Genomic DNA, 22,674 nt, shown 5'->3' with positions numbered 1-22,674 from the left:
TTATCGAGCCGGAACCGTACATTTTTCCGGGATAAAAACCATCTTATGTCCTTTCTCAGGACTCAAGGTATCTACATGCCAAATTTCTGCAAAATCGGTTCAGCGGTTTAAGCGTGAAGAGGTAACAGACAGATAGACATACAGACAGACGGACAGACACACTTTCGCATTTATAATATTAGTATGGAAGTATGGATCTTAGCTAGCAGTTCCCCTTATATTTTGTCAAAGTAATAGTTTTAAACGTGGCTAACGTCAGCAATTGCTACTTTGACAAATCGTTATTAGAGTGAATATACGCTGATAAGCGATAATAATAATATTTGTGTACGAGTAGGGATTGCAATCCGGAAAACCGGATCCGGATACGGTGTCATTTTTCGGGTACCGGATCCGGTCCCAATATACCGGATCCGAAGACCGGATCCGGTGTTAGCGATTTGTAGCAATAGTTAATTAATAGAATCAGGCGTTACTTTGCGGAAATCCATAGATTAAAATTTTGTATATTAATATTTTAGCAAAATTCCGCGAAATAAACACCAATCTGTAAGTAAATGAATGAGTGTATGCCGTGCTGCGTTTGAATATGCGTACACTCACTCATGTTTGCTAAAAATAATAATATACTTTAATTTGTGGCAAACTGATATGGTTGTTGCATGAATAACTTACGTTAAATGCGTTACCCCTGGATAAGCTTTTTCTCACTTTTTTAGGGTTCTGTAGTGAACAATGAACCGTTATAGTTTCGGTCTGTCTGTCAGACGGACAGACAGACCGAAACTATAACGGCCTATCCGCGGTTTTGCTCAGAGACTATATATAGGACCTACAAAGCTGTAAATTGGCATGAATATACATATCAATGATTCCAACAAAGTGGTATATAAAATCTTAAAAATATATTTGTTTTATGGTAAGCTCCCATGCACATGAAGCGGGGATGATTTTTTTTCGCGTCCACCCCACCGTGTGGGGTGTTCATTGGATAGGTTTTAAAAAATATTACGAGTATTTTCCGATTCAGGGATCCATTTGTGTAATATAAAGTTTTAAAGTGGAAAAAATAGTTAGAGTCCAGTGCCCCCCCCCCTCTCTACCAGCTAAACGGTTGCTTCTAGAAATGTGGAAAAATCACGGGAGTAGGAAATGTGCTGAATTTAAAAGGAAAATTATCACGGCTAAGAAGACTTCAAAGTTATTGAGTAATAGTCGATCAACTAAAAAAATGTATTCGACGAAGTATAAAGGAACTTTTCGTTCAAATTCCTTTGAACGTGACTGAGATGATGTTGTTAGTAGTGTAAAATACGTCATAAATGTATATTCATTGACTATACAAAAATTATCAAAAACAAGCAGTACTACGGAACCGCAGCTGCTCTATTAGAAGTTATTTGCTAAGTGACGCTTTTAAATGATGAGCAACAAATGGTTGTATATCGTTAAATATCAACTCGCCATTGACAACAGCTACGTATGGTGGTGGGGAGGGTGCAATTAACCTGCTCATTCTTCTAGGCTAGGCCGACTAGGTTGCGATAATGCCGTAATGTGCTTGAGCAACCATATATGCCTTGTTTTTGTATTAGAAAATAAAAATACGATGATTTTCGGTTTTTAGTTCAATTTCATCAATCCGGCCGGATCCGGCCGGATTGACAGTAATCCGGTCAAATCCGGTCCGGATTGCAATCCCTATGTACGAGTGAAACTAGTGTCAGGATTTGAGTTGCGTATCAAGTGACGACATATATTTATCGTAAGTGCAATGGAATTTTACTCATGAAAAGTGTTGTAAGCCAAGAGTGACGTAACTGACCGGGTAGCCGTTGACGAGTATGCTCTTTCGGTTCTCGCTGGGGTAGGGCAGCGCGGGCATCGCGGGCAGGTCGAGCTCCGCGCCGCGCGCCAGCGCCGCCGTCGCCACCGACACGCCGCTCCTGCGACATATTATGTCATTGAGGACTGTGTTGAGGGGGGGAGTGCATTTTTGATGTTTATCTTTGGTAATTCAAGGTAAAACTTACCACGTCATTAATAAAAAGATCCAGAAAATGCTATGTTCTGACGTATCAGATAAGTACAAAACATTGTTTTACTATAACGTCTGTATACACACGGTATATACAGACGTTACTCTAATCGACACTACATATTATACAGTGCAGTCTTTTCGTAGGGCAAATGTTTAAGCAACGGGTAATTTAAACAATGTTGCTTTCTTTGATACGTTTGAAAAGAGTACAATAATGACAACCGTGTTATTGCTTTTGTAAATATTTTTTACTCCTTTCCAATTAAAGAGAAAATGGTTACTGGTTGAAATCTATATATTGACGTAGCAGATAGTGGGAATATAATAGGCAGATCGCAGAAAAACATACCTATTCGGCATGCCGGAGCGGGAGGCGTGGCGCGGACTGCCAGTGTCTGGCCGCCTCGCGTTCTGCCCACAAATAACATGCTTTTAAAATTTTAGGTTTATTCCAAGTCAAAAACAAACCTCTACAATAAGTAAATGAATTCATACACAAGCTATAAACAATAGTAAGTAATAATTAAACTACGTAATAAGGGGTTTTCGATATATCGTTTACCACCAAAGGGACGGTAGGGTCTTTAGTGTCATTAAATGTCGTGTCAGACAGACATATGATAACACTAATAAAACAATATTTGCGAGCACTTTTTCCACTATATTAAGAAATTATTAACAAATTACACTACCGGTTTCGAAATTAATCATCTTCAGGTGTCAATTAATTTCGAAACCGGTCGTGTAATTTGTTAATAATTTCTTAATATAGTGGAAAAAGTGCACGCAAATATTGTTTTATTAGTGTTCAACATGCATTTCCACCAAGAACCAACGGTACAATCAATTACATACAAACATATGATAGCTATATCGTGACATATGGAAGCTATTTCGTGACATATGACAGCGGTTTGAAATGACAATTGCCACGATAGACCCTACGGCTACATAGCGCCTTACATATTGAAAAATAAAGCCTCAGAGAAGTACTCTATTTTCTTTATTTCGCTTGTCTAAGTTTCTCTAATGTATGATATTTGAGCATAAAATAATAATTTATTATTTTATGCTACCCTAAACGCTTTATGAGCTAGACATACCTGGTGCGAGCGGGGCAGGTCGTCGTGTCCGGAGGGGCGGCGCGGCCACGACGTGTCGGAGCGCGCCGCCACAGACACGCAGTCGTCCGTGTCCACCTGCGTACACGGTTCAATTATTTATCGTTCTCAGGCCATAGACAATATCTTTGAAATATCAGTTTGACAAGCTATGTACAGTCTTCATTAATATTATATGGTTTTTGGGTCTTCGTCGATAGCTTTGTGATAGTATTGTAGTGTGACGTTTTAAAGTAAAATGGCCTAGCCACTGACAAATAAACTACATTGAAACCACTGTGTTACACTCACTAGGATTTTACCTTTACCAGTGTTGTCCTCGCTGTCCCACATCCTAACTCAAGACCTCTACACGAGATGTAACAAAACAAAGTAATAATACTTTAGGGTGTGTACTTGTTCGTGGTAGATAGTTCACTGTAAAAGAGCTTTTTTTTATGAAATAAGGGGGCAAACGAGCAAACGGGTCACCTGATGGAAAGCAACTTCCGTCGCCCATGGACACTGGCAGCATCAGAAGAGCTGCATTGCCGGCCTTTTAAGAGGGAATAGGGTTATAGGGGAGGGTAGGGAAGGGAAGGGAATAGGGTAGGGGATTAGGCCTCCGGTAAACTCACTCACTCGGCGAAACACAGCGCAAGCGCTGTTTCACGCCGGTTTTCTGTGAGAACGTGGTATTTCTCCGGTCGAGCCGGCCCATTCGTGCTAAAGCGTGGCTCTCCCACGTCTGCTGCTTTTTTCACTTTTGTATGAGCAAGCGCCGTTAGCGTCACGAGTCTTTTAGCGCTGCACTTTCACAGTGAACGCTCTACAAGAACCACGTACGAACCCTAAAGTATTATCACTTAGTTTTGTTACACCCTGTATAGAGCACGCATATAATGATTGCAATCCGGAAAACCGGATCCGGAAATATGCCGGATCCGGCGTCATTTTTCGGGTACCGGATCCGATCCCAATATACCGGATCCGGAGACCGGATCCGGTGTTAGCGATTTGTGGCAATAGTTAATTAATAGAATCAGGCGTTACTTTGTGGAAATCCATAGCTTAAAATTTTGTATATTAATTTTAGCAAAATTCCGCGAAATAAACATCAATCTGTAAGTAAATGAGTGAGTGTATGCCGTGCTGCGCATGAATATGCGTACACTCACTCATGTTTGCTAAAAATAATAATATACTTTAATTTGTGGCAAACTGATATGGTTGTTGCATGAATAACTTACGTTAAATGCGTTACCCCTGGATAAGCTTTTTCTCACTTTTTTAGGGTTCTTTAGTGAACAATGAACCGTTATAGTTTCGGTCTGTCTGTCAGACGGACAGACAGACCGAAACTATAACGGCCTATCCGCGGTTTTGCTTAGAGAATATATATAATGTAGGACCTAAAAAGCTGTAAATTGGCATGAATATACATATTAATGATTCCAACAAAATGGTATATAAAATCTTAAAAATATATTTGTTTTATGGAAGCTCCCATGCACATGAAGCGGGGATGATTTTTTTTCGCGTCCACCCCACCGTGTGGGGTGTTCATTGGATAGGTTTTAAAAAATATTACGAGTATTCTCAGATCATTTTCCGATTGCTCTACAATTTTTAAAGAGTGGTTATCTCGCTTTGAACATATTGCATTAATCAGCTACAAGTGATGCATATATGCCTTGTTTTTGAATTAGAAAACAAAAATACGATGATTTTCGGTTTTTAGTTCAATTTCATCAATCCGGATTGATAGTAATCCGGTAAATTCCAGTCCGGATTGAAAATGACGCCGGATTGCAATCCCTACACGCATACACACTAACAACATAAACACACACTAGCATATTACCTCAGTGTTGCGATCGCTGTCGGATGCGAGAACGTCCATGCTCCAGGCGGACTCGCTCGCCGTCTCCGACACGTCCGGAGCGCCGCCCAGCGCCCCGCCCCCTAATACAATTTATTGATTTCAAAAACTGAAATTTACTGTCAAAGGATTCACTTAATACGATAGACAATAATTAGAGCTTGTTTAACTGGAAATGACCCTACTACTTCACTAAAATTTTACATTATTTATTATCAAAATTGGAAATGAGAAATTTTATACCGTAAAACCTAAGCATTTTAGGTTGTTTAATCTTTATAAAAATCGTATATAATACGTTATCATGATTTACTTAAAAGTCAAGCCAACAAGCTGATTGGGCTAATAATATTAAAATTAGCACTCTTAAGCCCCAATTTCACCAACGACTGTTAAAGTTAAAGCTCGAATTAGTATCACGTTACCTCTTTCGTTTTTCTTATGAATGAAAGAGAAGACATGACAATTTAACAAGCTGTTAACACTAACAGACGGTGAAATTGGGGCTTAATGTTTTATTCATAAACTAGTACCTGGTGGCGCGGCGGGCGTGGCGGGCTCGCAGGAGTCGCCGATGGTCTCGGAATCGGAAGCCAGCACGTCCGTGCTCCAAGTGTCAGACATTATGCTGATCGTCTCGTCGCCCTCCAGCAGCTTCTGGAAGAATACGAGTGTGAAGTACCCCAATTTTAGTAATAATATCTATGGACGCTTCACACCACGTCAGTCTGGCCCTGTGCTAAGTACCCGAACGACTTGTGTTACAGGTACCAGACAACGGAAATATATTTAATACTTTTATACTATACATATATTTAAGATTTTTATTATATCCATACTAATATTATAAATGCGAAAGTGTGTCTGTCTGTCTGTCTATCTGTTACCTCTTCACGCCCAAAACGCTAGACCGATTTTACTGAAATTTGGCGAGGGGATACTTTGAGTCCCGGGAAAGGACATAGGATACTTTTTATCCCGGAAAATGTACGGTTCCGCCGCGATAAACGAGTTTTGGCGCAACAGAGTTGCGGGCGTACACATACATGACCCAGGAACATTGAAAACTTTTTGTTCCGTCGGCGGGATTCAAACCCGCGACCCCCGGCTTGAGCGCTGACCACGCGCCCAACCACTTAGCCACAGAGGTCGTTAATACAGCATGGTTCCTTGTTTGATCCAATCCTATTCCTATCGAACTACACAATGGTATTATTACGTAGTGTTAAACTAATGTAAACTATAAGTAATGTAAGTAGATATTTGCTTACCGGATATTACTATTGTGATGTTTGATCAAAATAATACAATTAAGGAGTGAGCACACTGAGACGGGCCGTGCCGGGGCTCATCGCAAAAATCCGCCTCCATACAATTTGTATGGAAGCGGAAATCCGCTGCGCCCCGACACAGTGTCCGATACGCGCATCCGCTTCCATACAAATTGTATGGAGGCGGATTTTTGCGATGAGCCCCGGCACGCTGAGCCCCGGCACGCCGGTCTCAGTGTGCTTACTCCTTTAGGGTACAAATTAAAACTTTCATCAGTTATTTATATGATTTACAATTTTAATTACCTTAATTTCGAACTTGCAAAACTTATCCTCGATGTCGTTTCGTGTTTGTTTCAGATGTTTAGCGTGCAACGCGCCCGAAGCTTGATTAGGAGGTGCGTTTGGTTGAACTCTGAAAAAAATTCTTACTAAGTACTTCTGTAGAAACCTATTGTAGCTTGACTTTTTAATCGAGTTTTGTACACATAATATTTGATTGACTTTAGTGATTTGTTATTTAAAAATCATCGTTTATCTTAACACAGAAAAAAAATGACTCTTTTTATATTGCAAGCGCGTCAACCGTATGCAACTTGTACGCAAATTGACGCAGTTTGTACGCCACTTATACGCAGGTACGTACCGTCGTGGCGCGTCACCCGCAGCGTCGCCGTCTGTGACTTGTGATGATGGCGTCTCGCGCCCCGAGATGTTGGGACTGCCGCGACCGCTCACGTTCGCCGATACCTATGTATATTTTTCAAGTGATAAATATTCTTGGTCTTGCAAAGCGTTATATTTAACTTGTTATATTATCACGGCTATTATAGGTTTGGTTTCAACTGCATATTAAGTGATAACACATATGTATATTTAACAAAATGTTGTAGTTAATTATGTATAAGCATAGAACATTAGCGAATAAGCGAACATTAAAATTAATTTTTGTATTAATATTATAATATTCCATCCCCAGACTTTAGTTCCTAACTGGAGTTGTCATTGCGCTTTTGAGGTGCTTATGACACCGTTTCCAAGTTGTCCGACGTTTCGCCCGATTAGTTAGTTGCATCACAAGTTGGCTCACCATGTCGGAGAGGTTGTCGTGGTGGTCTTCCGTCTCGAGCTCAAGACTAGAGGTGACGCTGTGGTTGGACGCCGCCTCCGACACCGCTTCCAGGTTGTCTGACGTGTTGCCCAACGACACCTCGTCGTGCGACACTGAGAACCTGTGAAACCAATTTCTTTGAAATACGTGATACTTGAGGTCAGAGCGGTGCGACACATCACGGCCAATTATTCTTTGTATGAAATAGTATGAGCTAAGACGTACTACGCGTCATAAAATGTCAGTACGCTGGAACGTAAAGTGTCGCGTCGCTCAGGTGCAACGTGGTGTCGCCTATTGTGGTTTCACCTTTATTCTGAACAACTACAAAATTAAGTGACAGTGATTAGTATTTCAACTATCTAATGATCTGTCATAAACGAAAGCTAAACTGAAGATAAGATCGAATAATTTATTTGATCGAATTTAAGACATAACCGCATCGTGCGTGCCGTACGTACCGCGTACGCTTTTGAACGGGCGGTGGGCCGGCCGGGACGACGGCGTCGTCGGCGTCGCCCGCTTCTGACCCGCCGTAGTAGCACTCCAGAACCTTCGACTCACCGATCAATCCTGAGAAAGTAATGGATTCTTTAATGACATCATCGATTTTACATCGATTTTTTTTGTTCCTAGTCTCAGACTAGGAACCAAATAAACAGGATGCGTCTTTAATAGGAACTAAAAACTTTTAAATACTTTTAGATCACAAACTTTAGCATTATATAAAACTACGTAACGTAGACTAGGAACCAAACGTGTCTAAACTAGGACCATTAGGTTACTTTAGTAACTTATGAGTATTTAAAATTTATACTTTATCACATTAAATATGTAACCCAAATAATACTTACCTAAGTAGTCTTGCTCCTCGACAGTAGCCAGTTTGATGATGAGCACCTCCGGCGGCTCGAGGTCAGCGGCCATCTTGTCGTCGGCGCTGGTGGAGCGCGGGAGGCGGGGCTTGCTCACCTTGCCCAGGATGCCCCGCCTTCCGTGACCGTTTTCTGACATCGTGTCCTTCGCCTCGGAAATTGATCTGCGTGAATATAAGCTGTATGTTTCTGATACATTGAAGAAGATTTACAGAAGACAAAATCTTTGTCTACCATGAAACGTTAACATTTTTATCAGTAGGGTTGGTAATATTTCTTCAAATAGTTACTTAATTGTAATTTTGTCATGAAGTCTATGATATTATTTCTGTAATAGTGGGTGTAAGGCCAGACAGCATATTTTTTATGAAGCGTTTCTTCAAATGCACAATCACTATTATAACCCACTTAATACTTACATCCATCTTTAGTTATCACTACAGGTTTCTAAGTTTAATCATACGTCCATACTCGTACCTGACGGCGCTAAAGTCAGGCATTTTGCGGAGCGCGTGATGTAGGCGGTCGCGGTAGGCGGGCTCGCGTGCGCTCAGTCGTGCCGCCAGCGCGCTCGCTCCGCCCATCGCACTAGACACGCACGCCGGAGCGTCCCTGAGCAGAAAACAATATTGTTCTAACACAGTGCTTTCGCAAGTGCTGTGGTGTTGGGAAACAGGGAAAACAAGATATCAGAGAAGTTACTTATAATCCACATCTAAAGTCTAAACACATTTTTTGTGTTGAACACGTTGGTATTTGTGACTATTTAAATGCGATTTTTTTATTATAAGTCTTTATATTGATCTTACCCAAAGCAATCTTCGGCCGGGTTTTGGGCGCCAGCGCCGTTTTGTTCCTCGATGCCGTTCTGATTGTTGTTGTTTAGCTTCGACGAGGCGAATCTTAAAAACGTTACCTGAAACAATTATTGTAGATTTAAAAGGACTTTATCCAATGAAAAATCATTATGCTAAGGCTATTCCACAATCATCATCTGTTAAACCATAGAAGAACGAACATTTTCGAGCACCATTACTTTCATAATTTTAAGTTTATTTTACTGCATTTAAAAATACGTAAATACCTAGTCATTTTCGCGTATAGCGACGATGATAATCATAGCGTACTAACCAGCTGATGAGCGTCGGGCGCGGTATATAACGCGACGGCGGTGTGCGCCCGCACGTCGGTACGCAGCGGCGCGGCGGGCGGCGGGGGCGGGGCCAGCGCGTGCGCGTCCGTGTACAAACTCTCCACCAGCGACCACACGCAAGACCGCTCGAATTTCGCGTACACGTCGCGCACTTTTGGATCCACCTAAACGACAAGTGTCAAGTGTATAAACATTATGTTATTCTATTACACATTCTGTCCATTAACATTAATTTATTGTCAGGATTGGTACCCTTCTTTAGTTTCAGTTACTTTGTGTGGATTTCCAATAATTGGTCTATATGTTTCCTATTTGTTTTTCATAAAGCTGTCCATTTTATTTGAAATATTGCATATTAAACACAGATCTTTAATATAGCATACATAAAATATAACACTCACCTCCTGATACTTAGCCAAGCACAGGCCTTGTAGTATCTGCGCGACCTGCGACAGGTTGGCGCGCGCGATGTACGACAGGGGGGCGTCGACGATACCGTGCGCGTCCGGGCTCGCCACGCCTGCGCACACGTACCCGCCCAGCACTAGGTCGGTAACTATGTGGTGCAGCTCGCGCTCAGTTATCCTGGTTTGTGAGAATAGAATCAAGGTTAGTTCATGCAAAACGTATTAGAGAGTCTGTTCAGCATGAATTGTTCAATCTGACTGAATAAATACCACAAAATAAAGTGTAAAAATGACATCACTATCATTTCTTGTTGGTCAAACTGGAAATCAAATCCACGACCTCGAGAGTTAATTAGTACACCACATAGATGTTTAATGAAATAACGAAATGAAATAATTAAAATAAATATTGCGCTGTTTCAACAAGTTGGATAATCGGAGGTCCAAGGGAGTTTCGAATAGCAGTAAACAACACTATACAAGTAACAAGTAACAAGTATAACTCGAATCTATAGTATTGTGATTGGCATGACTCGCATGTTGTTGGCCATGTGACCCAACAACATGCGAGATTAAAGCAATTAAATGTTAAAACTTGTCGTTGCCTCCAATTGCAAATTAATTACATTGAAAAGGGTTTCAATTGTATCTGTGGTTTCTAGGCTTTGTATTTATATGTGTACCTATATCTATGCTTATACCTGGAGTGCTGCTTCAATATATTATGCTATCTGTTGTAATACAGCCGCGAGCGCAGCGGGGAAGGAAGCTCAGTTCTCCCGCAGCGCAACCATGCGGTAAGATTGTACAAGAAATGCACCAAGTATAGTCTGTCAAAAAAGCGAAGAAATAAAAAATGGCATATTCGTAGTGTCATTCCTTTCAAATCATTCTAAGAAAAAAGGGATGACACTACGATGTTGCCACTTTTTAATTTTTTTACTTTTTTGACAGACTTTACTGTGTGTTTATATACTGTGTATGAGTGCATGTATCAATGCTTATACCTGGAGTGCTGCTTTAATATATTATACACAATCTCTTGTAATATCGCCGCCAATGCTGCAGGGAAGGAGGTCCAGTTCTCCCGTAGCGCAACCACAAAGCGCGCGGTCAGATTGTACTGCATCGCCCTACTGTGTGTTTATGTAAATGTGTGTGTGTATACATATACGTCAAGATCTATACCTGGAGTGCTGCTTCAATATATGCACGATCTGCTGCAGGATAACCGCGAGCGCAGCGGGGAAGGACGCCCAGTTCTCCCGTAATGCGACCACAAAGCGCGCGGTGAGATTGTACAAGGACTGCACCGCCCAGCGCCGATAGCGAGCTGTCTTCGCGCCGTACTCGGGGCTGGTTGGCGCGCCGAACTTCTTGAGACGGTCCGATGGGGTGAACCTGTGGTATAAATAGGATTTGTACTAAAGCACTCCCTACACGGTAATTCAGCATTACATGCATTTACGTGACAATATTAATTGTTGCATGACATGCCGATCGCGAAACGATCATGCGTGCATGTAATGCACATGTTGCAGGACGAAAAATTAAAGAATTTGTCAATCAATGTACTATCAGAGAAGTTGATTCCTATGCAAATCGGGGACCTAAGTAGTTTGGTCGCGTTACGTCAAACCTAGCTGACAGATCACAATTAACATTGAATTGACATATTCGACCAAATAACGTTGGTCTGTCAATTGCATAGGAATCAACTTCCTCGATGGTACAAGCACGTAGTTTGCATGTCATTCGCATCAATCACTACAATAAACGATCATGTGTGCATTACAGCACGTAACGCATGTAATGCCGTATTCCCGTCTAGGGAGTGTTGATTACACTATTTCCGCCCAGTGACAGGTTTATACAAGTCACAACTCACAGTATTTAAAGGAAAAGAGAGAATCTTAAAAGCGATAAATATTTATATATTGTTAATATAAATATTCATTACTTACATATTCCTCAAATTTGGTATTCGACTGCCAGGACCCTAACTCTTTACTCTTGCCATTAACCGTCGTTAAGACTAGTATTATACTAGCTGTCCCGGTGAACTTCGTGTCACTTGAAAACCTTTCCTGGACTTCTACGAATATTTTGAGACTAAAATTAGCCCATTCCGTTCAGCCGTTTTCGAGTTTTAGCGTTACTAACACAATTGAAAATCCATTTTTATATAATATATACTAGCTGTCCCGGTGAACTTCGTGTCACTTAAAAACCTTCCCTGGGCCTCTACGAATATTTTAAGACCAAAATCAGTCCAATCCGTTCAGCCGTTTTCGAGTTTTAACGTTACTAACACAATTGAAAATCCATTTTTATATATATACTAGCTGTCCCGGTGAACTTCGTGTCACTTTAAAACCTTCCCTGGACTTCTACGAATATTTTATGACAAAAATCAGCCCAATCCGTTCAGCCGTTTTCGAGTTTTAGCGCGACTAACACATTTGAAAATCCATTTTTATATATAAGATAGAATATAGATTGTCTATACTGCTGACGGCTACTTGACTGTGCTTCCAATATCTCACTTATTGCCAGCTCTGGATTTATGTATAGGCAGTTTAGGCCATGACCTATGGGCGAGAGCGTCCTATGGCGTCCAAGGGGACGGCAGCGTCCTAGGATGGCGGCAGAGTTCGTACATAGGGGCGGCAAAATTAAAGTGGTATATACTCATAAAAAATATAAATCCGACCCTGCTCATTGCGAAGCCGTATACGTACCGGTCCATAGCCTTGTCCGGGTCTATATCGAGGAAGAACTCATCCTCCTGCAGCACCGTCATGACCGGCGCCTGCAGCACCGCCACCAGCCACTGGCGCGCCGGCGAGTGTGAGTCGCGGAAGGCGCAGTACAACGCTGCGAGCGCGCATTTGTTGCTGCGTAGGAGCCTGGGGACCACAGATTAGGAATTTGTTTTTTTTAGATAGATATTGTTGGTACATTATAGTGGGACGCATGTTCTATCAATCTTTATTACAGGATCGGCTAAAGATAAAAACAGCGTATGGAAAATGCGGTAATGCATACCTTTAGAGTAATCTGTATCCAGAATTCGTACTGACTACTGTAGGTACATTATACATAAGACATAGGACCAAATCTAGTTATCGTTTAAAATTAGTTATCAGATACCGCTAACCGCCCATATAGATCACCCTAAATAACTCTATGCAGCTATGGCCTGATTCCTTTTTAAGGAAACTGTAAAGTAAATATGAAATACTATCTGGCCAGCGGCGTCGAGAGTGAATGCTTCTGAAGCTTATTAGAAACAAGGCATTTTATGAGAATAAGGAGCAAACGAGCAAATAAACATCACCTGATGTAAGACGACTATCTCTATATCGACATTGCCAACCTTTTAAGAGGAAATTCTTGCTTTTTATGAGAGGAATACACTTGTGAAACTGAAATCTCTTCAAATCGCCCTTGAATCGTATAAACGCACACATGCGCACGATTGTGTATCAACTACTCGTGATATTATACCTAGGTTCAACAAACGAAGACTACCTAATGCATATTACATAACCTTGGGGCTTGGACATAAATGTCGCACGTGACGCCGTAGAAAGTTTGGGCAGTCGCCGACCTGACAATATTAATGGAGTCACGCTGCACTGCGCCGCTAATAGACGACCTGTAGCTCAGTGGCGCACATGACACTAGGGAGTGCGGGTTCTAATGGCTCTTGGTATATGGCGTCAAGTCAGAAACCTAATGATTTGGGAGGCTTTTGGAAAAAGGTAACGCAGAAATTGTTGTTTTTATTTTGCCCTAAAACCGAGGTGTCTCTCCCACCCTGATGGGACAGCAACCATACAATATGATCATGTATTCAGTATGACTTTAAAGTAACAAGTTTAAACATATAAGTATGTGCTACAAGGAAGTATGAGTACATGCTACGAGGAGGAAAGAGGAAATACCTATATAATATTTGTTTGCATCGAATCGAAATTACTGAAGCAATTTTTATAATATTTGGCACCGGACTAGAGTAGACCACAAAGAAGAATATAGGCTACATATTTAAATTAATAACATTCATTTCCTGCTAGTTTAAGAATTTTCCTATGGGTTATATTTTACCTGAAATAAACGTATTTTTTTTTTTTTAATGATAAAAATATGTAAAACTAGATGACTCCCGCAACTCCATTGCGACAAAATTCGTCTATCGCGCAGGAGGCGTGAAGAGGTAACAGAGAGACAGGCAGACAGACACACTTTTATATAATATAATAACAATATAACATCTATGGACGCTTCACACCACGCCAGTCTAGCCCCGTGCTAAGTAGTAAGTACCTGAAGGACTTGTGTTACGGGTACCAGGCAACGGAAATATATTTAATACTTTTATACTTTACACATATTTGAGATTTTTATTATATTATGATACACATATTTAATACACATCCATGACCCAGGAACTTTGAAAACTTTTTGTTCCCTCGGCGGGATTCGAACCCGCGACCCCCGGCTTGAGCTACCAACAGCCACAACTGAACCACAGGGGTCGTCAACTTTTGCATTTATAATTTTAGTAAATGGAATCTAGTGCTCTAATGAGAGTATCTGGCTATGATATATTTTAGCGAACTAACCGACATAGCGCGGATGTACAGATAGTAAATTACGTTGATAATATCTAATTACATACAATTACATGTAACAACCGTATGAAACTTATCACACTACACTGAGTACCGCGCAGCATTATTTTAACAACAGATGTTACCCCCAGCTTGATTCACAACAAAAAAATACAGACACCGTTCATTTTGTACCGATAAAAACCAGTGGCGTGGCGTAACTATAACATCCGGGGCCCTTTTGGGTCACAGGCCCGTAGCATTTTGCCAGCCCTGATAGTTGCCACCCTATAGTTACGCCACTGATAACAACTACCCTTGTCTATTTCCAGAGACTCAAAATATGTATAAATACCATAAAGTTAATATACCTAGCGGAATAGAGAAACAAAGGCCTGAGCAAGAGAGATGTCACTATTAGTGTACTCTTGCTCAGGTAAAAAGAGACGTGTGATACACGACAGCAGCTCTCTTTTTTTGACGTCCAGTCGGCACGTGCCGCACGTTGACAATTTAATCTCATAGAAATCATGTTCAATCATGCTTGTGTAAGTATATACGTACACATATACGTGGGAGAGTCATGCTTCGGCACGAATGGGCCGGCTCGACCGCATAAATACCACGTTCTCACAGAAAACCGGCGTGAAACAGCGCTAGCGCTGTGTTTCGCCGAGTGAGTGAGTTTACCGGAGGCCCAATCCTCTACCCTATTCCCTTCCCTACCCTCCCCTATTCCCTTCCCATCCCTACCCTCCCCTATTCCCTTCCCATCCCTACCCTCCCCTATTCCCTCTTAAAAAGGCAGGCAACGCACCTGCAGCTCTTCTGATGCTGCGAGTGTCCATGGGCGACGGAAGTTTCTTTCCATCAGGTGACCCGTTTGCTCGTTTGCCCCCTTATTTCATAAAAAAAAACATATTTTTCACACAGATGAAAACCAATTTTGGTTACGTTTGACAGCTCGAGATTGTTGCTCTATTCCGCTAGGTATATTAACTTTATGATAAATACATAATATCTCATGTTTCATTAATCTTGTCAAGATTTAACAGATAGAAAGACACACTTTTCCGCTTGTAACATTTTTGGTATGGAACTATGGACATATAAATATGAAAAATATAATAAATAATAAATTTGAAAGGTGGCAAGAAGTCGTTGCTAATTTTCTTTTGTAGTTTCTGTATATAAGCTCTTATGTTCTGGCCTATAGATCATTTTGTACCGTCTAATGGTTTTAGCTCTGTAATGACATAAGGGCTTTGCCACATATACATAGTGAACGACCGGCAAAATAGTTTGTTAATTATCTAAAATCTCCATTTACACAAGGTGACATCATTTAGTAATCTTACATAAGCCAGATGTCTTAGCAACATTAGAAACGAATTTTTTAAGCAGATGTCATCTAGACATTACCAAGGTCTTTGTAGCAAGGTGAAACTACTTCACTCATACTAGATACTACTCAATTATTACCCTGTATTATAATATGAGGAAACTATTCAAAAATTTAAAGATGTGTAGCATTTTTCCAGGATGAAAACCATTGTATGTCTGTCTTTTCCAAGGGTTCAAAATATGAAAATGACAATTTCATCAGGGCCCGATCTAAGGGGGGGGCGAGCCGGGCATTTGCGTAGAGCGGTAAAATTGAGGGGCGGCAAAATGACTTATTCCTATCTTCCAACCTAGCCATTACCCATCCAAAACCCAAGTTTGAAAATTATACCTTCCAATCTACTTTAGGTTGGATAAATTCATCAACATATTCAATTTTCTGGTTTTCTACTACTATTGCATCTTTATTTCTGTTGGTCATAACTTTTGTTTTACTTGCATTCATGGACAACCCAGCTTTTAGGCTTTCGGCGGATAATTCATTGAGCATTTTTTGCAGTTCTGCTGGTGTTTTTGCAAATAATACTAAATCATCGGCGAACCTGAGGTGTGTTAGGTTTTGTCCATTTATATTGATGCCATTGTTTTCCCAGTCTAATCTTCTAAAAATGTCTTCTAGAACAGCCGTAAACAATTTTGGGGATAGAGGGTCTCCTTGCCTTACTCCCTTATGGATTTTAAACTCTTCGCCTATTCCTTCTAGCTGTATTCGTGCTGTGTTGTGATTGTAAATTGGGACATAATGGCTTTTCAAGTTTCTGCCGGAAGTATGTCTGGGACTTTTCCCTCGTTTATATTGCAGTGGATTGAATCATTGTTGTCTGTTCTTGTTTCCGGTAAGTTATATAAGTTTCGGTAAAAATCTGTAGCTCTTTTATTTATTGTTTCTCTTTTCTTAGTTAACATTTCATCACCTTTTCTGTTTTTTGTTTTAATTTCAGGAATCCATTCTTTGTATTCTTTTAGAGTTTTAAGTGCTTTCTTTATTCCTCCTGTTTTTTCTATTTCTTGTCTAATACGTGTCAATCTTAATTCTTTGTTATGTTTCCTTATATTTATATTAATTTTTTTGCTGATATCTTCTATTTCTTTGAGATTGTTTTTTCGATCTTTTATTAGCCCTCTTCTAATTTCCATGAGTTTTTTGGCTTCTTGTCCTAGATTGTCTTTTGCTTTATGTTGGGTTCTTATTTTATTTGCTATGGATGTAATGGACTTTTCTAGTATGTTGTATTTTTCTTGTATGTTTTTGCTGTCTGCTAGTGTTTCGATATTTTTTGGAGTTCTAACAATACTTCTGCCGGAAGAGGATTTGGGATGTTAGACATTGTTGATTTCCCTAATTTACTTCTTGGTCTCTTTTGGCTTATGTTCATAGTGGCTCTTACCATTCTATGATTTGTACTGAAGTTGAGTTTGTTAATCACTTCTACGTTATTGAAATGTGATGGGAAATTGGTGAATATGTAATCTATTACATTAGTGTGCTTGCCATCGGGAGAAATCCAGGTCCATTGTCGCGATGGTTTTCTTTTGTAGAATCCATTCATAATTTTCAGGTTGTTTTCATGGGCCAGTTCTACTAGCTTGTAACCATTAGAATTTCTTTTGCCTCTGCTATATTTACCTATAATATTTTCTTCACCACATTCTTGCTTCCCTATTTGGCTGTTAAAATCTCCCATGTCAATTTTTTGTTTATAAGATTCTATTAAAGTGTCATTTAAGGTTTTATAAAATGTTTCCTTTTCTTTCTCGTTTGCTTGTTCTGTGGGTGTGTAGGCCTGTATGATAGACCAGGGTGATTTATGGTTTGGTATGTTGATGTTTAATGTTGCGATACGATCTGATTTGCTTTTGAATTCTATAATGGTTTTCTTTAATTGTTTTTTAATTATGAAGCCTACTCCATGCATTCCTTATCTCTCTCCTTTTGTAGTATAGGATGTAGTCTGGGTATTCTCGTATTTCTTCGCCCATTCTTCGCACTTCACTAAGTCCTAATATGTCCCATTTGATTAAACTTAGGGCTTCTTCCAGTTCTGATAATTTTTCGTCTGTTCATAGTGTTCTGGTGTTTAGTGTTGCTATGTGTATTTTTTTTACCTCTGGAGGGTTTTGGTCTAATTTCCCCCATTATCCCCCAACAAAACTAGCTTATGACTTGTATCTTATATCTTTAAACAAGCAATTCTTGTATATATATAATTGGAATCTCGGAATCGGCTCCAACGATTTTCATGAAATTTAGTATATAGGGGGTTTCGGGGGCGATAAATCAATCTAGCTAGGAATAATTTTTAGAAAATGTCATTTAAATCGTGTTTTATCGAATACCGAGCAAAGCTCGGTCAAACAGCTAGTGGTTTTCTGTATGTCAAGGGCGGCAAAAATTATCTTTGTCCGGAGCGGATAAATACCTAGATCAGGCCCTGAATTTCATCAATACAAAGGAACACATTATTGTATTTTTGATAGTAAGTGTAGGATATGGACATTAATATTATACTGGATCGTATGATGGAAATTATACTGGCATACATTTCTAAAACTCACTTAATTTGAATATATTTGTAATATATCTTACCGAATTGAGCATATTTTGAATAATTTTAATTGCTTTAGTTAGCACAGCATATTTAAACAAACCATACTCACTTTCTTGGATCACTGGATGGTGCTAGCTGATGTTTTATCAATGACCGTATCACTGCCAACAGGCGAGTCCTATCATCATGGAATCTGCAGCTGCCGTACAACCCGGAGATCAGTGATGATGCTAAGTTTACAGGCAGCTGGTCCTCGCCCAGCATCAGGCAGAGTGCCATCAGGTGGGGTGTATCCTTCAGCCATCCTAGCAGTTCACCGACAGCTATTACGTCCTAAAACAATAATTTTGTGAACAACTTTATCCTGTAATGACATTTACAAAATGAATTTTAGCTTAAAATATTATGACATAGTGTAAAATAGTCAATGCATATAATTTTTATTAAAAAAAAGTATATTTTATTGATGATACATCAGTATAAATAATTTCAAGTATGTTTGTGTGATGAATTGTAACTAAAAAGGGGGTGGATACAAATAACCTTACATCATAAAAACTTAAAATATGTATTGTAAACAATAAAAGGAAAGATGAGAATGGAACTTGCTAAATTGTAATAATCAACATAACAAGTTATATAAAAAACTTAAAGTTACCTTGTATCTTAAAACTTTGTATGCATCAACAAAGGTCGCTCTCTCCAAAAGACTTGCCCGCTGGCAAGCCGCAATAGAATCAGGCTCAGACCTGGACGTTAGCAGGTTGGTCAGGTTTTGCCTTTGTTGAGTGCAGATCCAAGCGGCTTGTAGAAGCTCCAAGACATTCTTCTCCACTTCCTCATTGAGATTCTGTAGCAGCTGCCTCTCTGAGTTTATGAAAATCTTTTCCCTTCTCAGTTGGTTCGCTAATTCCGCAATATTCATACAGCCTTCGGAAGATGGTTGCATCATTTTGATCCAGATTTACACTTACAACAAATACATTTTAAAAATATTTCTCCACTTTTCTCATCTTTGTTTTTTAATTGTTGTATTCAAACGTACACAACAAATAATTACTTTAGAAAAACATTATTGATTGTAGTGTTGTAAAAATTATTTCCAATCAAAATTATTTTCTTCTAAAATACAAGAAAATAAAAATACATTAAAATATTGCAAAATGCAAATTATTATTGAAACTTGAATGAAAGGAGATGAATGAAAACTGACAGTCGTGAAATGAGTAATGACATTTGACACGCATTTGACATACAGAAGGTGTGTTTTTAAGCTCTAATCAGTGTAATGACCCCTTTGGGCTTTGACCAATAATTTGATGCTGGCACTTCACATGGCTATTTGTATTTGCGCATTAAAGTATTCGCCAAACAATCACCATGTCTAGACGGTATGTTTGACAAAGTATTGGCCTTAGAACCAGTTTCATCAAGCAATGTTAAATACATAATGGCTTGTTAAATCAGTTAACGGTCTGTAGACTGTAGAAGAGCTATCGAAATTCGAGCGTTCCACTATGCGCTAATGTCATATCAAATCGCATACGGTGTTAAATTTTTAATTCCTGCGCTATAGGTCCGTTCTTAGCACAGAATACAAATTTGGTTCTAAAGCCGGCGCCATACATGGGCTTCAAAGATTGAGCAAACTTTGCACAAATAGGCAAAAAAACTACTTGACCTATATTGACCTATATTCAATTTCATTGAACAAATACATATTTCTAGTAGAACTTGGCCTAGGAAACCGTATTTCACCCTTATCATCAAATAAAAGCTTATGATTGATAAATAAAGTCGATTTGAAAATATGATTTTATGAAAATAGGATTTGTACTGACGAAAACGCTTTTGCGGTACTTCCGAATTGGATGTGACGTCATTCTATTCGTAATTTAATATCTTTTATTTATCGCGCTCGTTATATGTAAGTTAATTTGTACATAAATAATAAAAATAAGCCTAGAAAGATTTGTAAAATTATATTTTCTTAAATAATTCAAATAAAACATCAGTTGTATAAATTATCTCCATTTATTGTAGACGGGAAATGAAATGGCCAATACTTTTCTCCAAAAGTTTTCAACATTACAAATGATTTCTAATTTCTTATTTAATTCTTTTATAATTTTTGGGCACTTTTAGACGCGTACATTTAGCATATAAAAAATGTTCAATAAAGAGAGCTTAAAATACAAAACGTATGACGTCACACTATGGCGGATAGTGTTTTCGGTGCCATTTATAAGGCATATTTTTCAATTAACATTTTTATGGGTTTCTACTGTGTAAAATATTAAAATATTAGCTTTTTTGTAATAATGAATGATTATGAAGTGATTAGCATGAAGAAAAAAATGAGGTTAAGTAGCCTAATGTCAGTGCCACACTTGACGAATTTGCGTATTTGATCACTCAAAAACTCAAACTCAAACTCAAATTTTTTTTATTCAGAATAAATTTTTGCAAATGTTCTCTGAAAGTCTACATGATGCCTACCACCGGTTCGGGAACTAACCCGGCGAGAAGAATCGGCGTAAGAAACTCGCACGGGGCCCACTTTTTTACCAAAAAAAGTGAGAAAAAAATTAATCTTTTAAAATAAGGTTTACAATGTTGTAACTTAAAATTATACAATGTCAATATACATACATAATTGTAAGTCATAAAATAATGTAGAAATAGCCTTGCAAGCAGCCATCCTACTCCCAAGATGTGCCATCGTTTATGATATCATTGACCTTATAATAGGCTTTGGCACACAAACGCTCCTTGACTACTTTTTTAAATTTATTAATGGAAATATTTTGAACGTTTTCTGGGATTTTATTGTAAAGGCGTATACATTCACCTTTAAAAGATTTACTAACTTTACTAAGTCTGATCACCGGTATTTCTAGTTTGTACTTATTTCTAGTGTTTCTTCCGTGACTGTCACTTTTGGTTGTAAATTTACTAAGATTATTTCTAACATATAATACATTATCCAAAATGTATTGAGAAGCAACAGTCAGAATACCAATTTCTTTAAACTTTTCTCTCAGAGATTCAAAAGCTGACATTTTATAAATTGAACGTATAGCTCGCTTCTGCAGCACAAAAATTGTATTAATGTCGGCAGCGTTTCCCCATAAGAGGATGCCATACGACATTCTACTATGAAAATAACTGAAATAAACTAGTCTTGCTGTGTCTTCGTCAGAAATTTCCCGTATTTTTCTGACTGCGTATGCTGCAGAACTGAGCCTATCTGCAAGATTAGCAATATGAGGACCCCACTGTAATTTACTGTCTAGTGTAATGCCTAAGAATACAGTGGTGTCCACCAAATTCATCTTCTCATCATTTAATAGTAAATTGGTTTTAACTTGCCTAACGTTGGGCAAAGTAAATTTTAAACATTTAGTTTTCTTAGAATTTAGAAGTAAGTTATTAACGTTAAACCAATGTACTATTTTTGAGAAAGCACTATTTACCTCGTCGTAATTTGACTGTTGTCGCTTCACTTTAAAAATAAGTGAAGTGTCATCAGCAAAAAGTACTATCTCTTTATCCTTAACAAGATAAGGTAAGTCATTTATGTAGATGAGAAAAAGAAATGGACCTAAAATGGATCCCTGTGGGACGCCTAAGTCTATTTTGCTTCCATTGGACCTTTTACTATTAATGTCAACCCTTTGAGTTCTACTTTTGAGGTAAGATGTCAAAAGGTTGAGTGCCGAGTCCCTAATGCCATAGTAGTGCAATTTCCTGATCAATGTAGCATGCACAACACAGTCAAGTCAAAAAATAGCTTTATTCTTTGTTGTTTTAGACAATTTTGTAACAACTTTTTTATTTTTAATTGACAATTGCTGAGCTTTCTTTATAAATCTTTTAATTTTCACATATTTCTTCAGTTTTCTCTTACTGTCCATAATATGCACTGGTACTGTATCATCTGCAGTTAAATCAATGGTGCTAATATTATCACATGTCTGGCACCGGTTTTAGGGTCCGTATGTAACAAGAAACAACTCAAAACAATAACTGTCAAAGAGTAAAGACCTAAAGACAATAGGTACCGTATCCATTTCGTATTTTAAGCCTCCCGCACACAGGAGCGATAATACCGCTCGGTAAAATCGCGCGATATATGTTTTCAGTACATTTTGTATGGGGACGCTCATGTATTTACACACTGCTGCGGTAATAACGCCGCGATTAATGTATAACGCACGGTATACGGTATACCGCTCGGTAATAACGCGCGATATACCGAT

The 22,674-nt window shown here is 39.0% G+C and overlaps 1 protein-coding gene across 2 annotated transcripts in view; it reads right to left on the bottom strand.

Moving 5' to 3' along the window:
* The window catches only part of LOC121729847 (receptor-mediated endocytosis protein 6 homolog), a 30,455-nt gene extending 10,937 nt beyond the window's left edge, over positions 1 to 19,518 (bottom strand). The window contains exons 1-18 of one of the 2 annotated variants that reach the window (XM_042118489.1): positions 19,071 to 19,518; positions 18,522 to 18,745; positions 12,582 to 12,749; positions 11,029 to 11,241; positions 9,835 to 10,018; positions 9,412 to 9,597; positions 9,090 to 9,196; positions 8,758 to 8,892; positions 8,260 to 8,444; positions 7,867 to 7,978; positions 7,385 to 7,526; positions 6,941 to 7,044; positions 6,601 to 6,709; positions 5,557 to 5,680; positions 5,006 to 5,106; positions 3,145 to 3,240; positions 2,391 to 2,452; positions 1,826 to 1,946 (exon numbers count right to left, since the gene is read on the bottom strand). In XM_042118489.1, coding sequence (XP_041974423.1) covers positions 1,826 to 1,946; positions 2,391 to 2,452; positions 3,145 to 3,240; positions 5,006 to 5,106; positions 5,557 to 5,680; positions 6,601 to 6,709; positions 6,941 to 7,044; positions 7,385 to 7,526; positions 7,867 to 7,978; positions 8,260 to 8,444; positions 8,758 to 8,892; positions 9,090 to 9,196; positions 9,412 to 9,597; positions 9,835 to 10,018; positions 11,029 to 11,241; positions 12,582 to 12,749; positions 18,522 to 18,745; positions 19,071 to 19,364 — 2,667 coding nt within the window. In that variant the 5' untranslated portion in view covers positions 19,365 to 19,518. The remainder of the gene's footprint in view (positions 1 to 1,825; positions 1,947 to 2,390; positions 2,453 to 3,144; positions 3,241 to 5,005; positions 5,107 to 5,556; positions 5,681 to 6,600; positions 6,710 to 6,940; positions 7,045 to 7,384; positions 7,527 to 7,866; positions 7,979 to 8,259; positions 8,445 to 8,757; positions 8,893 to 9,089; positions 9,197 to 9,411; positions 9,598 to 9,834; positions 10,019 to 11,028; positions 11,242 to 12,581; positions 12,750 to 18,521; positions 18,746 to 19,070) is intronic. The other variant, XM_042118490.1, reaches the window with a different exon arrangement.
* Positions 19,519 to 22,674: the final 3,156 nt, after the last annotated feature.

The sequence above is a fragment of the Aricia agestis genome, chromosome 8 (genome assembly GCF_905147365.1).
Source record: "Aricia agestis chromosome 8, ilAriAges1.1, whole genome shotgun sequence".
Lineage (NCBI taxonomy): Eukaryota > Metazoa > Arthropoda > Insecta > Lepidoptera > Lycaenidae > Aricia > Aricia agestis.
This window is presented reverse-complemented; position numbering and strand designations above follow the sequence as displayed.